At 43.7% G+C, this 14,663-nt stretch overlaps 1 protein-coding gene across 1 annotated transcript; it reads right to left on the reverse strand.

Annotated features, from left to right (window-relative positions):
* Positions 1-426: 426 nt before the first annotated feature.
* On the reverse strand, positions 427-4,014 carry LOC110489563 (cerebellin-2-like). Its single transcript, XM_021562289.3, has 4 exons — positions 3,574-4,014; positions 2,660-3,177; positions 1,795-1,914; positions 427-1,579 (listed from the first exon to the last, which is right to left on the reverse strand). Exons 2-4 carry the CDS (start codon positions 2,951-2,953, stop codon positions 1,382-1,384), a joined length of 612 nt encoding a protein of 203 aa, XP_021417964.2. The 5' UTR covers positions 2,954-3,177; positions 3,574-4,014; the 3' UTR covers positions 427-1,381.
* Positions 4,015-14,663: the final 10,649 nt, after the last annotated feature.

Raw genomic sequence — 14,663 nt, forward strand, 5'->3', positions numbered from 1 at the left:
TAGCGAAGATAATTAGAGTTATTGAGTACTTCTTTCACCACTCAAATCAAAATATAGCGGTTTTGAGAATGTCAGTATGCTATTGTCTTGTATTGATTTGTCTATGCTTTGATCTCACAATAATGAAACATGCAAAGTTGATAAAAATCTGTTTTCAATTTTGAAACCACAAGAGTTGAATGCGTGTTGGTGTGGGCTCCAGTGCTCTGTGAAGTGTAACATTGCATTCTGTTCAAGCGGCTGCTCGATCAGCACCATGGACAGCGTCAGTCAATAGTGCGCTACAGGTCTGAGGCCGTTTGCTGTACACTACTTTATTAATGACCGATTCTATCACGATTACTTTCCTGATGCCTTTTCGACCTTGCATGTCATTTGCAAGCCTAAACTGGTAGCCTATATAATAAAAGTGAATACATACGCGTATACAATGCAATATTATTTATTAGGCGGGACATCATATAATTGGGATTTTTCTGTTGTTATTTTCACAATGTACATTTGTGAGCAACGTCACTGGACACAATATCAGTTAAAGCTACGCAGATCCGAAATGTAGAACACACCATAATGTGAATATGTACTTTATAAATTAGATAAATATATTTTTTTTTTTTGTAAAAGAGTTTCTATAGACGTGTCCATTGGCTGAAATATGTCGCTTTTTTAAAAATCTTTTATATCATCTCTGGATAGTTAGGCAGCCTATATTTGCCTTCTTTTCAACATGTTCAGCATCCAAACGGAACACCATGAAAAGCACAAAACAAACAAAAAAAAGTCTTCCATTTTGTTCAGCATCCAAACGGAACACCATGAACAGCAAAAAAAAAAAAAAAAAAAGCCTTCGGCGTGAAAGCACTCTTCTTCTCCTGGACGTCCATAAGAATTCCATACAACTCACTTGACGGACACATTATTATTTAAGGCTACACAAACACAAAATAGAGAGAGCATTGGTAAATACACGTTAGTTCGGGAAGTTTTAAGCTTTTCGATTTATATAATATTATTCTCATCCGTTCAGCAGTCAGGGTACACAGAGGTAGACTGACTTGACAGTCTGTTGACAAAAGTTAGTTGACTCCCAAGCGATACAATCCAAATAATCGACAAGTGGTAGGCCTATACATCACGGGTAGATCGATTCGATTATCCTTCCAGATAGGGTTTTAGTCGATGGATTTGGATGTACGAACTCCATGGAAACGTTAATGTTTGAATTGAATAGACACTGTAAAGTGTGTAGTGTGTACACATACGAATCTGTCTTCTTCCTCTGACAGTTCACTTCAAATAAAAGAGCAAATTTGTTGTTTTTTTTAATCGTTCCTCAACCATGGAGGAGTCACGTTTGCGATTTCCGTGATCACATATTAAATTATAGTGGAAAGACAAGGAAGCCTGAGAACGTGGAATATTTCCATCCGCCCATGAGCGTGCCCCGTTCCAGCTTCAGATACACCCGGTCCTCGCGCTCCAACTGCAGAAGAACGCCGTTGCTGGCCGCCTCCCGAGTGACGTCCTGGTCACCGGCGAAAGCTGATATGATCGGGTAGTCGTTCTGCATCAGGTTGACCTGGGGTAATGGAAACAGCACAGATCATAATTCAGATCTGTTACATTGTAGGCCTACTCTGTTTACGCACCAAATAATGTACCCATTTGGGTAGGCTGCTCCACGACATACAACAACACACTAAAGTAGACTAATTAGGCCTACAATCAGAAAACTACAATCAGAAAACTTTGCATAGAGATCATAGTGAAGCAAATGTGGACAATGTGTCTTACCTGTATGGTCTGTCTGTTGTAGACCTTGACCACATGAAAACCGAAGCTGTATATTCCCCTCCTTGGCGCCTGGAAGACACTCGCTTTCAGATCGAAATGGTTGCCGATGTTCACTAAAGCCTGAAACACAAAGTGCGTCAACATGACGCACAATCAGCACCCAGAGTCAAAGAGTAACATACTGACACGCGGCAAGGGTTAAACTAGCCAAATTATCAAGCACTTAGACTTTGCATGTGGTGACCTTAAGGCGCAACGCACAATCAATTGGCCAACGCTGTTTGCCAACAGCTCACTGTTTTACAGTTGGACAATATATGTTTCTAATTGAAGACGATCAACGCAGATGTAAGATAATGGGGGGGGGGGTAATTAACATAATACTGTCCATAGTATCCCAGCTCACCAGCGGGACGCAAAACAATACTCTACTTGATGTTTGGAGCATTTACAGCAGCAGTCACATCTATAGTAAACACCGCAGTGTCTGCGTCCCTCAAATAGATATAAGGGACTAGATACAACAGCTGACGTCTTTTCAAATCAACTTGCAGCGAGCTGCAGCTTTTATGAATAGGCAATATGGGGCAAATTACGCACGACGATCACAATGTTTCCATTATCATGTTCTGATCCCCAGAACTGCTCTCGAGCTATTTCATTAAAGAGACTCAAGGGAAATGTGCGCGTCTCCAAACGGACCAACGCAAACCACGACAAGTTATCATAACCTTTTACAGGGATACAATAATGTTGTAGCAGCTCCCGAAAAATATATATTAAACAACTTGTTCTTAATCGCCACATTAATTATCTATCCAGATAGGGACAAGATTTGCATGCGCAAATTCCGGGGACGGCTGACCTGGTCAAAGTAGATGGTCATGGACGTGTTGCTCATGTCGGAGGGCTCGTGATTCGTCCCGCGCACCGCGGAGAAAGCTACCTTGGCGCCAGCCGACCGGACGGATATCCCGAGCGATGAAGTCACCCCGCCGTCCGAGGACGGGTTAGAGTCGCAGACCACCAGACACTTCCCCTCCAGTACGATGGGCTCCGTGTCGTTCTGACCGGCGACGCAGCGCACCACGCCGTATCCCATGAGAAGGCTGAGCGCCAGCATGGCACAGGGTCCCGGGCAGCGGGCTGGCACCACCATGTTCTGGTCGGAACTCTGATCCTTCCTGTAAACACTGATCCTGGCCGGCAGCTCCTTGGAGGTTTGATAGGACGTGATCACCTGGTCCAACCTTAGTCCTCTCTCTCGCTCTCTCTAACATGCACACTTTAACACACACACAACCTATGTTTCTCACACTCCCCTCCCTCCTGTGCCTTTCAGTTGATATTTGGCTGGTCTTCAGACAGCTGGTGTGGTGTTTCCTGGTGATTAAGAGACAAATAACAACGGATTTATGACAGAGACCATTAGGTGTTTAAAAGACAGACTACTACACTGAGTGCTAAAACATATTCAATGGGATCCAACTAGAACTAGATACAACTCGTGCGTAATACGCAAAGAAGGTATTTTGTAGGTGCGTCAACGATATGGTATTTAATTTAGGCTATATCATTCATATTAATTAATATTAGTCATAATTATCACTTCCCATGCACGTTAAATAATTGTGGAATTTGGAAATCCTAAAAACAATATATTTTATATGTCTTCCTCTCAAATGTAATTTGGCTACTCTTATACTAGCCTACTCTTTTCTAACACAAGCACCAAACACCATAGCCATCTGTTTCCCTGAAAAGGCGCCTTGACGTTACCTGTAGTATCCATAGCGCCTCTCTCTCACTCCGCATAGGAAGCAGCGCGCAGAGTGAACTGAGCAGTGAGCTCGCCTTCTATGCTGAAAATGGATCCCCCCTCGCTTCCCTTTCGAGGGCGACTCACGCCCATCCTTTATATTCAAGTACAGTAGAATGTCGACAGCACCGCGTACAATGACCCTCCACTCACTAGTAGGCTAGTATAATAAACACACGTCTGGATTAATGAGTTTGTTTACATAACCAGTTGAATGTTGTGAGATCATACATCACCGGACCTCACGGGACAGCAGAGTTCACGGCTGACTCCCAGTGTGCAGCCGCACTTTATTTCCCCCTGTCTTGTCGCGCGCTGATTAATCAGAGATGAAAGGGTAAGACAAGAGGATATCATTGCCTTTTGCGCTATTCCTATAATTGGTTATGCATGATGTCACTAATTTGAGCTCAAAGATGGCAGTTTTACAGGAGCCACAGCGAAATACTTGTGCGACACCAAATGGTAGAAAGGCGATACTGTCCGCTGGTCTTTTTTTTTCTCACCACAGGTGCATGGTGAACGTGTCTTTGACTAACGAGGAGAATTGTCAAACTACCATGCTAACCTGTTTTGATTTACAATGCTTGTGTTTCTGATGCAAAATCAGAAGGTTAAAATTGAACAGCAACTTGCAGTCTCTCATTACCACTACGCTGTCATTAGCTATAGCAGTGGGGAAATTACATTAGTCTATATTGATTTGCGACCTTCCAATTCATAAACAGGGTATCTATGAATATTGATATTATGTCTATCTGATATTATAGATAATATTGCCTGGAGGGACGATTGGTCGGGATTCAGTTCTATTTGTGTGTCTTGTATAAAACATGTACAGCGAAGCAACATGTGATTTCAGTTCATTAATTTGGCTTAAAACGGTTAATGAATGATTATTATTTTATTTTTATTTAACCTTTATTTAACTAGGCAAGTCAATTAAGAACTAATTCTTATTTACAATAACGGCCAACACGTCATATAATACATTGTATATAGGGAGCAGAGTTTTTCCTGCCTCCGGTCACGTGGTTAGGATCACGGTGGGTAAACCCTTGGCCCTAGGGGTGAGGGAATCCAAAGTGTTAATGGTGCGACATGTAGCCTAGTGGTTAGAGCGTTGGCCAGTAACCAAAAACGTTGCTAGATCGAATTCCTGAGCTGACAAGGTAAAAATCAGTCGTTCTGCCACTGAACAAGGCAGTTAACCCACTGTTCCTAGGATGTCATTGTAAATAAGAGTTTGTTCTTAATTAACTGACTTGCCTTGATAAATAAAGGTTAAATAAAAAAGTATTATTATTATATATAATGTATACCTCACCTACCCCCAGCCCTACCCTCTCTTCCCAGCCCTACCCTCTCTTCCCAGCCCTACACTCTCTTCCCAGCCCTACCCTCTCTTCCCAGCCCTACCCTCTCTTCCCAGCCCTACCCTCTCTTCCCAGCCCTACCCTCTCTTCCCAGCCCTACTGTCTCTCCCCAGCCCTACCCTCTCTTCCCAGCCCTACCCTCTCTTAGCAGCCCTCTCTTCCGAGCCCTACCCTCTCTCCCCAGCCCTACCCTCTCTTCCCAGCCCTACCCTCTCTCCCCAGCCCTACCCTCTCTCCCCAGCCCTACCCTCTCTTCCCAGCCCTACCCTCTCTTCCCAGCCCTACCCTCTCTTCCCAGCCCTACCCTCTCTTCCCAGCCCTGTCCAAGCATGTCATAGTACATTTGAAGAACTCTGCAGAAGGGTCTCTATCATGGCTTCTTGTCTCCGATGGAACAAATGGGTTCTTCCTCAGAACTGCTGAAGCTTTACCTAACCTTCCCAACGAGCTGTCACTCTACAGAGCTCTAAGATCAGCTAATTGGCCAGATAACATTTGAACGTCTTGGCCATGTTCTGTTGTAATCTCCACCCAACACAACCAAAAGAGGACTGGCCACCCCTCATAGCCGGGTTAATCTCTAGGTTTCTTCCAAGGTTCTGGCCTTTCTAGGGAGTTTTTCCTAGCCACCGTGCTTCTACACCTGCATTGCTTGCTGTTTGGGGTTTTAAGCTGGGTTTCTGTACAGCACTTTGTGACATCAGCTGATGTGAGAAGGGCTTTATAAATACATTTGATTGATTGATCTATAACGCAAGGAGTTCAGATTCATATACTATGATACGTTTGATTACACCCCTCACCCTCAACCATCACCCTCCACCCGTCACCATCCACCCATCACCATCCACCCATCACCCTCCACCCGTCACCCTCCACCCATCACCCTCCACCCATCACCCACCACCCATCACCATCCACCCGTCACCCTCCACCCATTACCATCCACCCATCTCCCTCTAAACATCACCGTCCACCCATCACCCTCCACCCGTCCACCCCTCACCCTCACCCTCAACCATCACCCTCCACCCATCACCCTCCACCCGTCACCCTCTACCCATCACCCTCTAAACATCACCGTCCAACCATCACCCTCCACCCGTCCACCCCTCACCCTCAACCATCACCCTCCACCCAACACCCTCTAAACATCACCGTCCAACCATCACCCTCCACCTGTCCACCCCTCACCCTCAACCATCACCCTCCACCCATCACCCTTCACCCATCACCGTCCACCCGTCACCCTCCACCCGTCACCATCCACCCATCACCCATCACCCATTTGTATTAAGCATATAACAGCTTGGAATGCTGTATGAAATCTGAAATATTTTGACGTCCTAACCAGCATGACACTGGAAGCCTTATCTGTTATTCCACATGCATGTTCCTGTATCTGTTATTCCACATGCATGTTCCTGTATCTGTTATTCCACATGCATGTTCCTGTATCTGTTATTCCACATGCATGTTCCTGTATCTGTTATTCCACATGCATGTTCCTGTATCTGTTATTCCACATGTATGTTCCTGTATCTGTTATTCCACATGCATGTTCCTGTATCTGTTATTCCACATGCATGTTCCTGTATCTGTTATTCCACATGCATGTTCCTGTATCTGTTATTCCACATGCATGTTCCTGTATCTGTTATTCCACATGCATGTTCCTGTATCTGTTATTCCACATCCATGTTCCTGTATCTGTTATTCCACATGCATGTTCCTGTATTTGTTATTCCACATGCATGTTCCTGTATCTGTTATTCCACATCCATGTTCCTGTATCTGTTATTCCACATGTATGTTCCTGTATCTGTTATTCCACATGCATGTTCCTGTATCTGTTATTCCACATGTATGTTCCTGTATCTGTTATTCCACATGCATGTTCCTGTATCTGTTATTCCACATGTATGTTCCTGTATCTGTTATTCCACATGCATGTTCCTGTATCTGTTATTCCACATGCATGTTCCTGTATCTGTTATTCCACATCCATGTTCCTGTATCTGTTATTCCACATGCATGTTCCTGTATCTGTTATTCCACATGCATGTTCCTGTATCTGTTATTCCACATCCATGTTCCTGTATCTGTTATTCCACATGCATGTTCCTGTATCTGTTATTCCACATCCATGTTCCTGTATCTGTTATTCCACATCCATGTTCCTGTATCTGTTATTCCACATGTATGTTCCTGTATCTGTTATTCCACATGCATGTTCCTGTATCTGTTATTCCACATGCATGTTCCTGTATCTGTTATTCCACATGCATGTTCCTGTATCTGTTATTCCACATGTCCCTGAGAAAGGCAGTTAGCCCACTGTTCCCTCGGCGTCAAAGAGGTGGATGTGGATTACCCGTGGAAGACACATTTCAGTTAAAGGCACTCAGATGTACAACTGACTGATCTGTCATTCCACATGTATGTTCCTTTGCATTGACACATCTCTGCTTTTCCAACCACTATCCCTGCTGTCATGCAGGAAATTAACATGTTCAGAAGTGTAACCTGTGGGAGTAGAAATCTCCTGACAGCTAACAGGTGTGGGAGCAACTGTTTACATACACAACATATACAGTTGAAGTCGGAAGTGTACATACACCTTAGCCAAATACATTTAAACTCAGTTTTTCACAATTCCTGACATTTAATCCAAGTAAAAATTTCCCTGTCTTAGGTCAGTTCGGATCACCACTTCATTTTAAGAATGTGAAATGTCAGAATAATAGTAGAGAGAACGATTTATTTCAGCTTTTATTTCTTTCATCACATTCCCAGTGGGTCAGAAGTTAACATGCACTCAATTGGTATTTGGTAGCATTGCCTTTAAATTGTTTAACTTGGGTCAAACGTTTCGGGTAGCCTTCCACAAGCTTCCCACATTAAGTTGGGGGAATTTTGGCCCATTCCTCCTGACAGAGCTGGTGTATCTGAGTCAGGTTTGTAGGCCTCCTTGATCACACACACTTTTTCAGTTCTGCCCACAAAATTGTCTGTAGGATTGAGGTCAGGGCTTTGTGATGGCCACTCCAATACATTAACTTTGTTGTCCTTAAGCCATTTTGCCACAACTTTGGAAGTATACTTGGGGTCACTGTCCATTTGGAAGACCCATTTGCAACCAAGCTTTAACTTCCTGACCGATGTCTTGAGATGTTGCTTCAATATATCCACGTAATTTTCCTCCTCATGATGCCATCTATTTTGTGCAGTGCACCAGTCCCTCCTGCAGCAAAGCACCCCCACAACATGATGCTGCCACCCCTGTTGTTCACGGTTCGGATGGTGTTCTTCGACTTGCAAGCCTCCCCCTTTTTCCTCCAAACATAACCATGGTCATTATGGCCAAAAAGTTATATTTCTTTTTAATCAGACCAGAGGATATTTCTCCAAAAAATAACTTTCTTTGTCCCCATGTGCAGTTGCAAACTGTTGTCTGGATTTTTTATGGCCATTTTGGAGCAGTGGCTTCTTCCTTGCTGAGAGACACTTTCAGGTTATGTCGATATAGGACTTGTTTTACTGTGGATATAGATGCTTTGTACCTGTTTCCTCTATCATCTTCACAAGGTCCTTTGCTGTTGTTCTGGGATTGATTTGCACTTTACGCACCAAAGTAGTTTCATCTCTAGGAGACAGAACACGTCTCCTTCCTGAGCGGTATGACGGCTGCGTGGTCCCATAGTGTTTATACTTGCGTACTATTGTTTGTACAGATGAATGTGGTACCTTCAGGCATATGGAAAATTCTACCAAGGATGAACCAGACTTGTGGAGGTCTACACCTTTTTTTCTGAGGTCTTGGCTGATTTCTTTTGATTTTCCCATGATATCAAGCAAAGAGACACTGAGTTTGAAGGTAGGCCTTGAAATACATCCACAGGTACACCTCCAATTGACTCAAAGGATGTTAATTAGCCTATCAGAAGCTTCTAAAACCATGACATAATTTTCTGGAATTTTCCAAGCTGTTTAAAGGCACAGTCAACTTTGTGTATGTAAACTTCTGACCCACTGGAATTGTGATACAGTGAATTATAAGGAAATAATCTGTCCGTAAACAATTGTTCGAAAAATGACTTGTGTCATACACAAAGTAGATGTCCTAACCGACTTGCCAAAGCTATAGTTTGTTAACAAGAAATTTGTGAAGTGGTTGAAAAACTAGTTTTAATGATTCCAACCTAAGTGTATGTACATTTCCGACTTCAACTGTACACAGTGATAGGTCAAACATCCACTGTATACATTTAATAAAATAGCCTATCAAACTGTGTTTTGTTCATCTACATTGGAATAAAAACTATTTGTCCTTATGAAAACACAGAAGGACATTTTTAACACTCACCAGTGATCCAAGTCACATCAGGAAGTGACCCACTGGCCTTGCAGTTGTAAAACACCAGACATTATTATAAACGTGTAACTAGACATATCTTAATTACGGCTACCCAACATGCACTCCTCTATCCCTTGTCTTTTCCCCTCTTACCTCCTTCCCACTTCATTTGACAAACATCACACTGTCAGTGCTGAGTGACAACCGAAGCAGAATCATGGCGTCAGACAGCCCAGAGCAATGTTCGACCGCAGGCCTGCAGAAGGAAGAGTTAGCGCTACATACATTAAATGTCAAGAAGAAGAGCGGGCATGGGGTCATGGGGGGGTCACGGGGCCTAGTATTACCATTACCAGAGGCTGCCTCGGCCCTGAGAGAGGCCAGCAGTGGCACACAGCTATTTAATCAGGCGAAGGGACTGGCAGTAGGGAGGACGTAACAGCTATCTGCAGTGACAGATATCTGCTGGCCGAGCAGACCAGCTCCCAGGACTAGGGGGGGGGGGGGATCCCTACCCTTCGCAGTGCGCTGCCGTGTCTCTCTAAGAGCACAGACATTTGCTCTAATGAAAAGAGACTTATCGTCAGTGCTGCTGGTGGTGGCTGGCTGCCGTTGTTGATCTACGGTCGTCATTTAGAACACAGTTGGCTTGGTAAATAGTAGTATTATAGATATTAGAAACATGGTTTTAATGGAGGAATTTCCCCTGGTGGACTGTTTGATTTGCCATGATGTGATGAGCTATGCTTTGATTAAGCAATCAGGGTTGCGATAGTTATGATGTGTCGAAGAGGAATTTATGTTTATTTGATCATTCCTCTATTCCCCGTGGCTGTAGTTGGATGTAGAGCAGATAAGACCAATCCCCACTCTGCCATATTCTCCAAAGAGCCCAAATACCTTGTGCGGTGTATTAGAAGGAACATGGTGTTTGTGCGGTGTATTAGAAGGAACATGGTGTTCGTGCGGTGTATTAGAAGGAACATGGTGTTCGTGCGGTGTATTAGAAGGACATGGTGTTCATGCGGTGTATTAGAAGGAACATGGTGTTCGTGCGGTGTATTAGAAGGACATGTTGTTCGTGCAGTGTATTAGAAGGAACATGGTGTTCGTGCGGTGTATTAGAAGGAACATGGTGTTCGTGCGGTGTATTAGAAGGAACATGGTGTTCGTGCGGTGTATTAGAAGGAACATGGTGTTCGTGCGGTGTATTAGAAGGACATGGTGTTCATGCGGTGTATTAGAAGGACATGTTGTTCGTGCAGTGTATTAGAAGGAACATGGTGTTTGTATGGTGTATTAGAAGGAACATGGTGTTTGTATGGTGTATTAGAAGGAACATGGTGTTTGTATGGTGTATTAGAAGGAACACGGTGTTTGTGCAGTGTATTAGAAGGAACATGGTGTATATGAGCCCAAGATGGTCAAAGATCTTCTTCTTTGCTTACATTTTAAAAGTTAACTGTATATCCAATAGGGTTATCTCGCCCACCACCCCCAGCCCCATACTCACTCACTCGCTCTAATATCTGTAGGAATCCCATTAAAACTATATCAACCTAGGCGCTTGCAAGCATTGTTCTCCAGCTGTTTTCTCTCCCTCTCCTCTTCTCACTCCCTCTCTCCTCCCTGACCCCTTTTTCAGATCTTTCCTTTGATTGTGTACTCTCACAGTGAATGGCTGAGTTGGAGACAGCTGCAGGTTGTTTACACTACACACAAACTCTCAATCTCATGTTAACCTAGCTGTGTGTGTGCCTGTGCCTGTGCCGGTGCCTGTGCCGGTGCATGTGCCCTGTGCCTGTGCCTGTGCCTGTGCCTGTGCCTGTGCCTGTGCCTGTGCCTGTGCCTGTGCCTGTGCATGTGTTTGCCTCTCACTTGACCACTTGACAGTCAGCCACCAAGCATCTATTCTCTGTAATTGTTTCAATATAATTGATAAGACTTCAGCAACACCATACACAGTGCCAGTCACACGTTTGGACACACCTACTCATTAACAGGCAGTTAGAAAAGCCAAGGCTAGCTTTTTCAAGCAGAAATTTGCTTCCTGCAACACTAACTCAAAAAAGTTCTGGGACACTGTAAAGTCCATGGAGAAGAAGAACACCTCCTCCCAGCTGCCCACTGCACTGAAGATAGGAAACACTGTCACCACTGATAAATCCACCATAATTGAGAATTTCAATAAGCATTTTTCTACGGCTGGCCATGCTTTCCACCTGGCTACTCCTACCCCGGTCAACAGCACTGCACCCCCCACAGCAACTCTCCCAAGCCTTCCCCATTTCTCCTTCTCCCAAATCTGTTCAGCTGATGTTCTGAAAGAGCTGCAAAATCTGGACCCCTACAAATCAGCCGGGCTAGACAATCTGGACCCTTTCTTTCTAAAATTATCTGCCGAAATTGTTGCCACCCCTATTACTAGCCTGTTCAACCTCTCTTTCGTGTCGTCTGAGATTCCCAAATATTGGAAAGCAGCTGCGGTCATCCCCCTCTTCAAAGGGGGGGACTCTCTTGACCCAAACTGCTACAGACCTATATCTATCCTACCATGCCTTTCTAAGGTCTTCAAAAGCCAAGTCAACAAACAGATTACCGACCATTTCGAATCTCACCATACCTTCTCTGCTATGCTATCTGGTTTCAGAGCTGGTCATGGGTGCACCGCAGCCACGCTCAAGGTCCTAAACAATATCTTAACCACCATCGATAAGACTACTAGATTACTGTGCAGCTGTATTCATTGATCTGGCCAAGGCTTTCAACTCTGTCAATCACCACATCCTCATCGGCAGACTCGACAGCCTTGGTTTCTCAAATGATTGCCTCGCCTGGTTCACCAATTACTTCTCTGATAGAGTTCAGTGTGTCAAATCGGAGGGTCTGCTGTCCGGACCTCTGGCAGTCTCTATGGGGGTGCCACAGGGTTCAATTCTTGGACCGACTCTCTTCTCTGTATACATCAATGAGGTCGCGCTTGCTGCTGGTGAGTCTCTGATCCACCTCTACGCAGACGACACCATTCTGTATACTTCTGGCCCTTCTTTGGACACTGTGTTAACAACCCTCCAGGCAAGCTTCAATGCCATACAACTCTCCTCCCGTGGCCTCCAATTGCTCTTAAATACAAGTAAAACTAAATGCATGCTCTTCAACCGATCGCTACCTGCACCTACCCGCCTGTCCAACATCACTACTCTGGACAGCTCTGACTTAGAATATGTGGACAACTACAAATACTTAGGTGTCTGGTTAGTCTGTAAACTCTCCTTCCAGACCCATATCAAACATCTCCAATCCAAAGTTAAATCTAGAATTGGCTTCCTATTTCGCAACAAACCATCCTTCACTCATGCTGCCAAACATACCCTTGTAAAACTGACCATTCTACCAATCCTCGACTTTGGCGATGTCATTTACAAAATAGCCTCCAATACCCTACTCAACAAATTGGATGCAGTCTATCACAGTGCAATCCGTTTTGTCACCAAAGCCCCATATACTACCCAACATTGCGACCTGTACGCTCTCGTTGGCTGGCCCTCGCTTCATACTCGTCGTCAAACCCACTGGCTCCATGTCATCTACAAGACCCTGCTAGGTAAAGTCCCCCCTTATCTCAGCTCGCTGGTCACCATAGCATCTCCCACCTGTAGCACACGCTCCAGCAGGTATATCTCTCTAGTCACCCCCAAAACCAATTCTTTCTTTGGCCGCCTCTCCTTCCAGTTCTCTGCTGCCAATGACTGGAACAAACTACAAAAATCTCTGAAACTGGAAACACTTATCTCCCTCAGTAGCTTTAAGCACCAACTGTCAGAGCAGCTCACAGATTACTGCACCGGTACATAGCCCACCTATAATTTAGCCCAAACAACTACCTCTTTCCCTACTGTATTTAATTTATTTGTTTATTTTGCTCCTTTGCACCCCATTATTTTTATTTCTACTTTGCACATTCTTCCATTGCAAATCTACCATTCCAGTGTTTTACTTGCTATATTGTATTTACTTTGCCACCATGGCCTTTTTTTGCCTTTACCTCCCTTCCCACCTCATTTGCTCAAATCGTATATAGACTTGTTTATACTGTATTATTGACTGTATGTTTGTTTTACTCCATGTGTAACTCTGTGTCGTTGTATCTGTCGAACTGCTTTGCTTTATCTTGGCCAGGTCGCAATTGTAAATGAGAACTTGTTCTCAACTAGCCTACCTGGTTAAATAAAGGTGTTCTCAACTAGCCTACCTGGTTAAATAAAGGTGTTCTCAACTAGCCTACCTGGTTAAATAAAGGTGTTCTCAACTAGCCTACCTGGTTAAATAAAGGTGTTCTCAACTAGCCTACCTGGTTAAATAAAGGTGAAATAAAAAATATACATAAAAATTCAAGGGTTTTTCTTAATGTTTTAATATTTTCTACATTGTAGAATAAATAAAAAAAACATCAAAACTATGAAATAATACAGCTGAAGTTGGAAGTTTAAATACACTTAGATTGGAGACATTAATAAAACTCGTTTTTCAACCATTACTCAAATTATTTGTTAACAAACTATAGTTTTGGCAAGTCGGTTAGGACATCTACTTTGTGCATGACACAATACATTTTTCCAACAATTGTTTACAGACAGATTATTTCACTTATAATTCACTATTTCACAATTCTAGTGGGTCAGAAGTTTACATACACTAAGTTGACTGTGCCTTTAAACAGCTTGGAAAATTCCAGAAAATTATGTCATGGCTTTAGAAGTTTCTGATAGGTTAATTGACATGATTTGACTCAATTGGAGGTGTTCCTGTGGATGTATTTCAAGACCTACCTTCAAACTCAGTGCCTCTTTGCTTCACATCATGGGAAAATCAAAAGAAATCAGCCAAGACCTCAGAAAAAAAATTGTAGACCTCCACAAGTCTGTTTCATCCTTGGGAGCATTTTCCAGTCTGTTTCATCAGTGGAAGCAATTTGCGAAAAGTTCAAATCAATCCCAGAACAACAGCAAGGACCTTGTGAAGATGCTGGAGGAAACAGATACAAAGTATCTATAGCCACAGTAAAACGAGTCCTAATTCGACATAACCTGAAAGGCTGCTCAGCAAAGAAGAAGCCGCTGCTCCAAAACCAGCATAAAAAAACAGACTACGGTTTGCAACTGCACATGGAGAAATGTCCTCTGGTCTGATGAAACAAAAATAGAACTGTTTGGCATAATGACCATCGATATATTTGGAGGAAAAAGGGGGAGGCTTGCAAGCCGAAGAACACCATCCCAACTGTGAAGCATGGGGGTGGCAGCATCATGTTGTAGGG

The sequence above is a fragment of the Oncorhynchus mykiss genome, chromosome 15 (genome assembly GCF_057628025.1).
Source record: "Oncorhynchus mykiss isolate SJ-2025 chromosome 15, ASM5762802v1, whole genome shotgun sequence".
NCBI lineage: Eukaryota > Metazoa > Chordata > Actinopteri > Salmoniformes > Salmonidae > Oncorhynchus > Oncorhynchus mykiss.

Coding starts and splice junctions, on each gene's coding strand:
- LOC110489563 (XM_021562289.3), bottom strand. CDS start 2,953: ATGGTGGTGCCAGCCCGCTGCCCGGGACCCTGTGCCATGCTGGCGCTC. Junction 1,915..2,659: donor TGACCATCTACTTTGACCAG/GTCAGCCGTCCC, acceptor TTTGTGTTTCAG/GCTTTAGTGAACATCGGCAA. Junction 1,580..1,794: donor ACAACAGACAGACCATACAG/GTAAGACACATT, acceptor CCATTACCCCAG/GTCAACCTGATGCAGAACGA.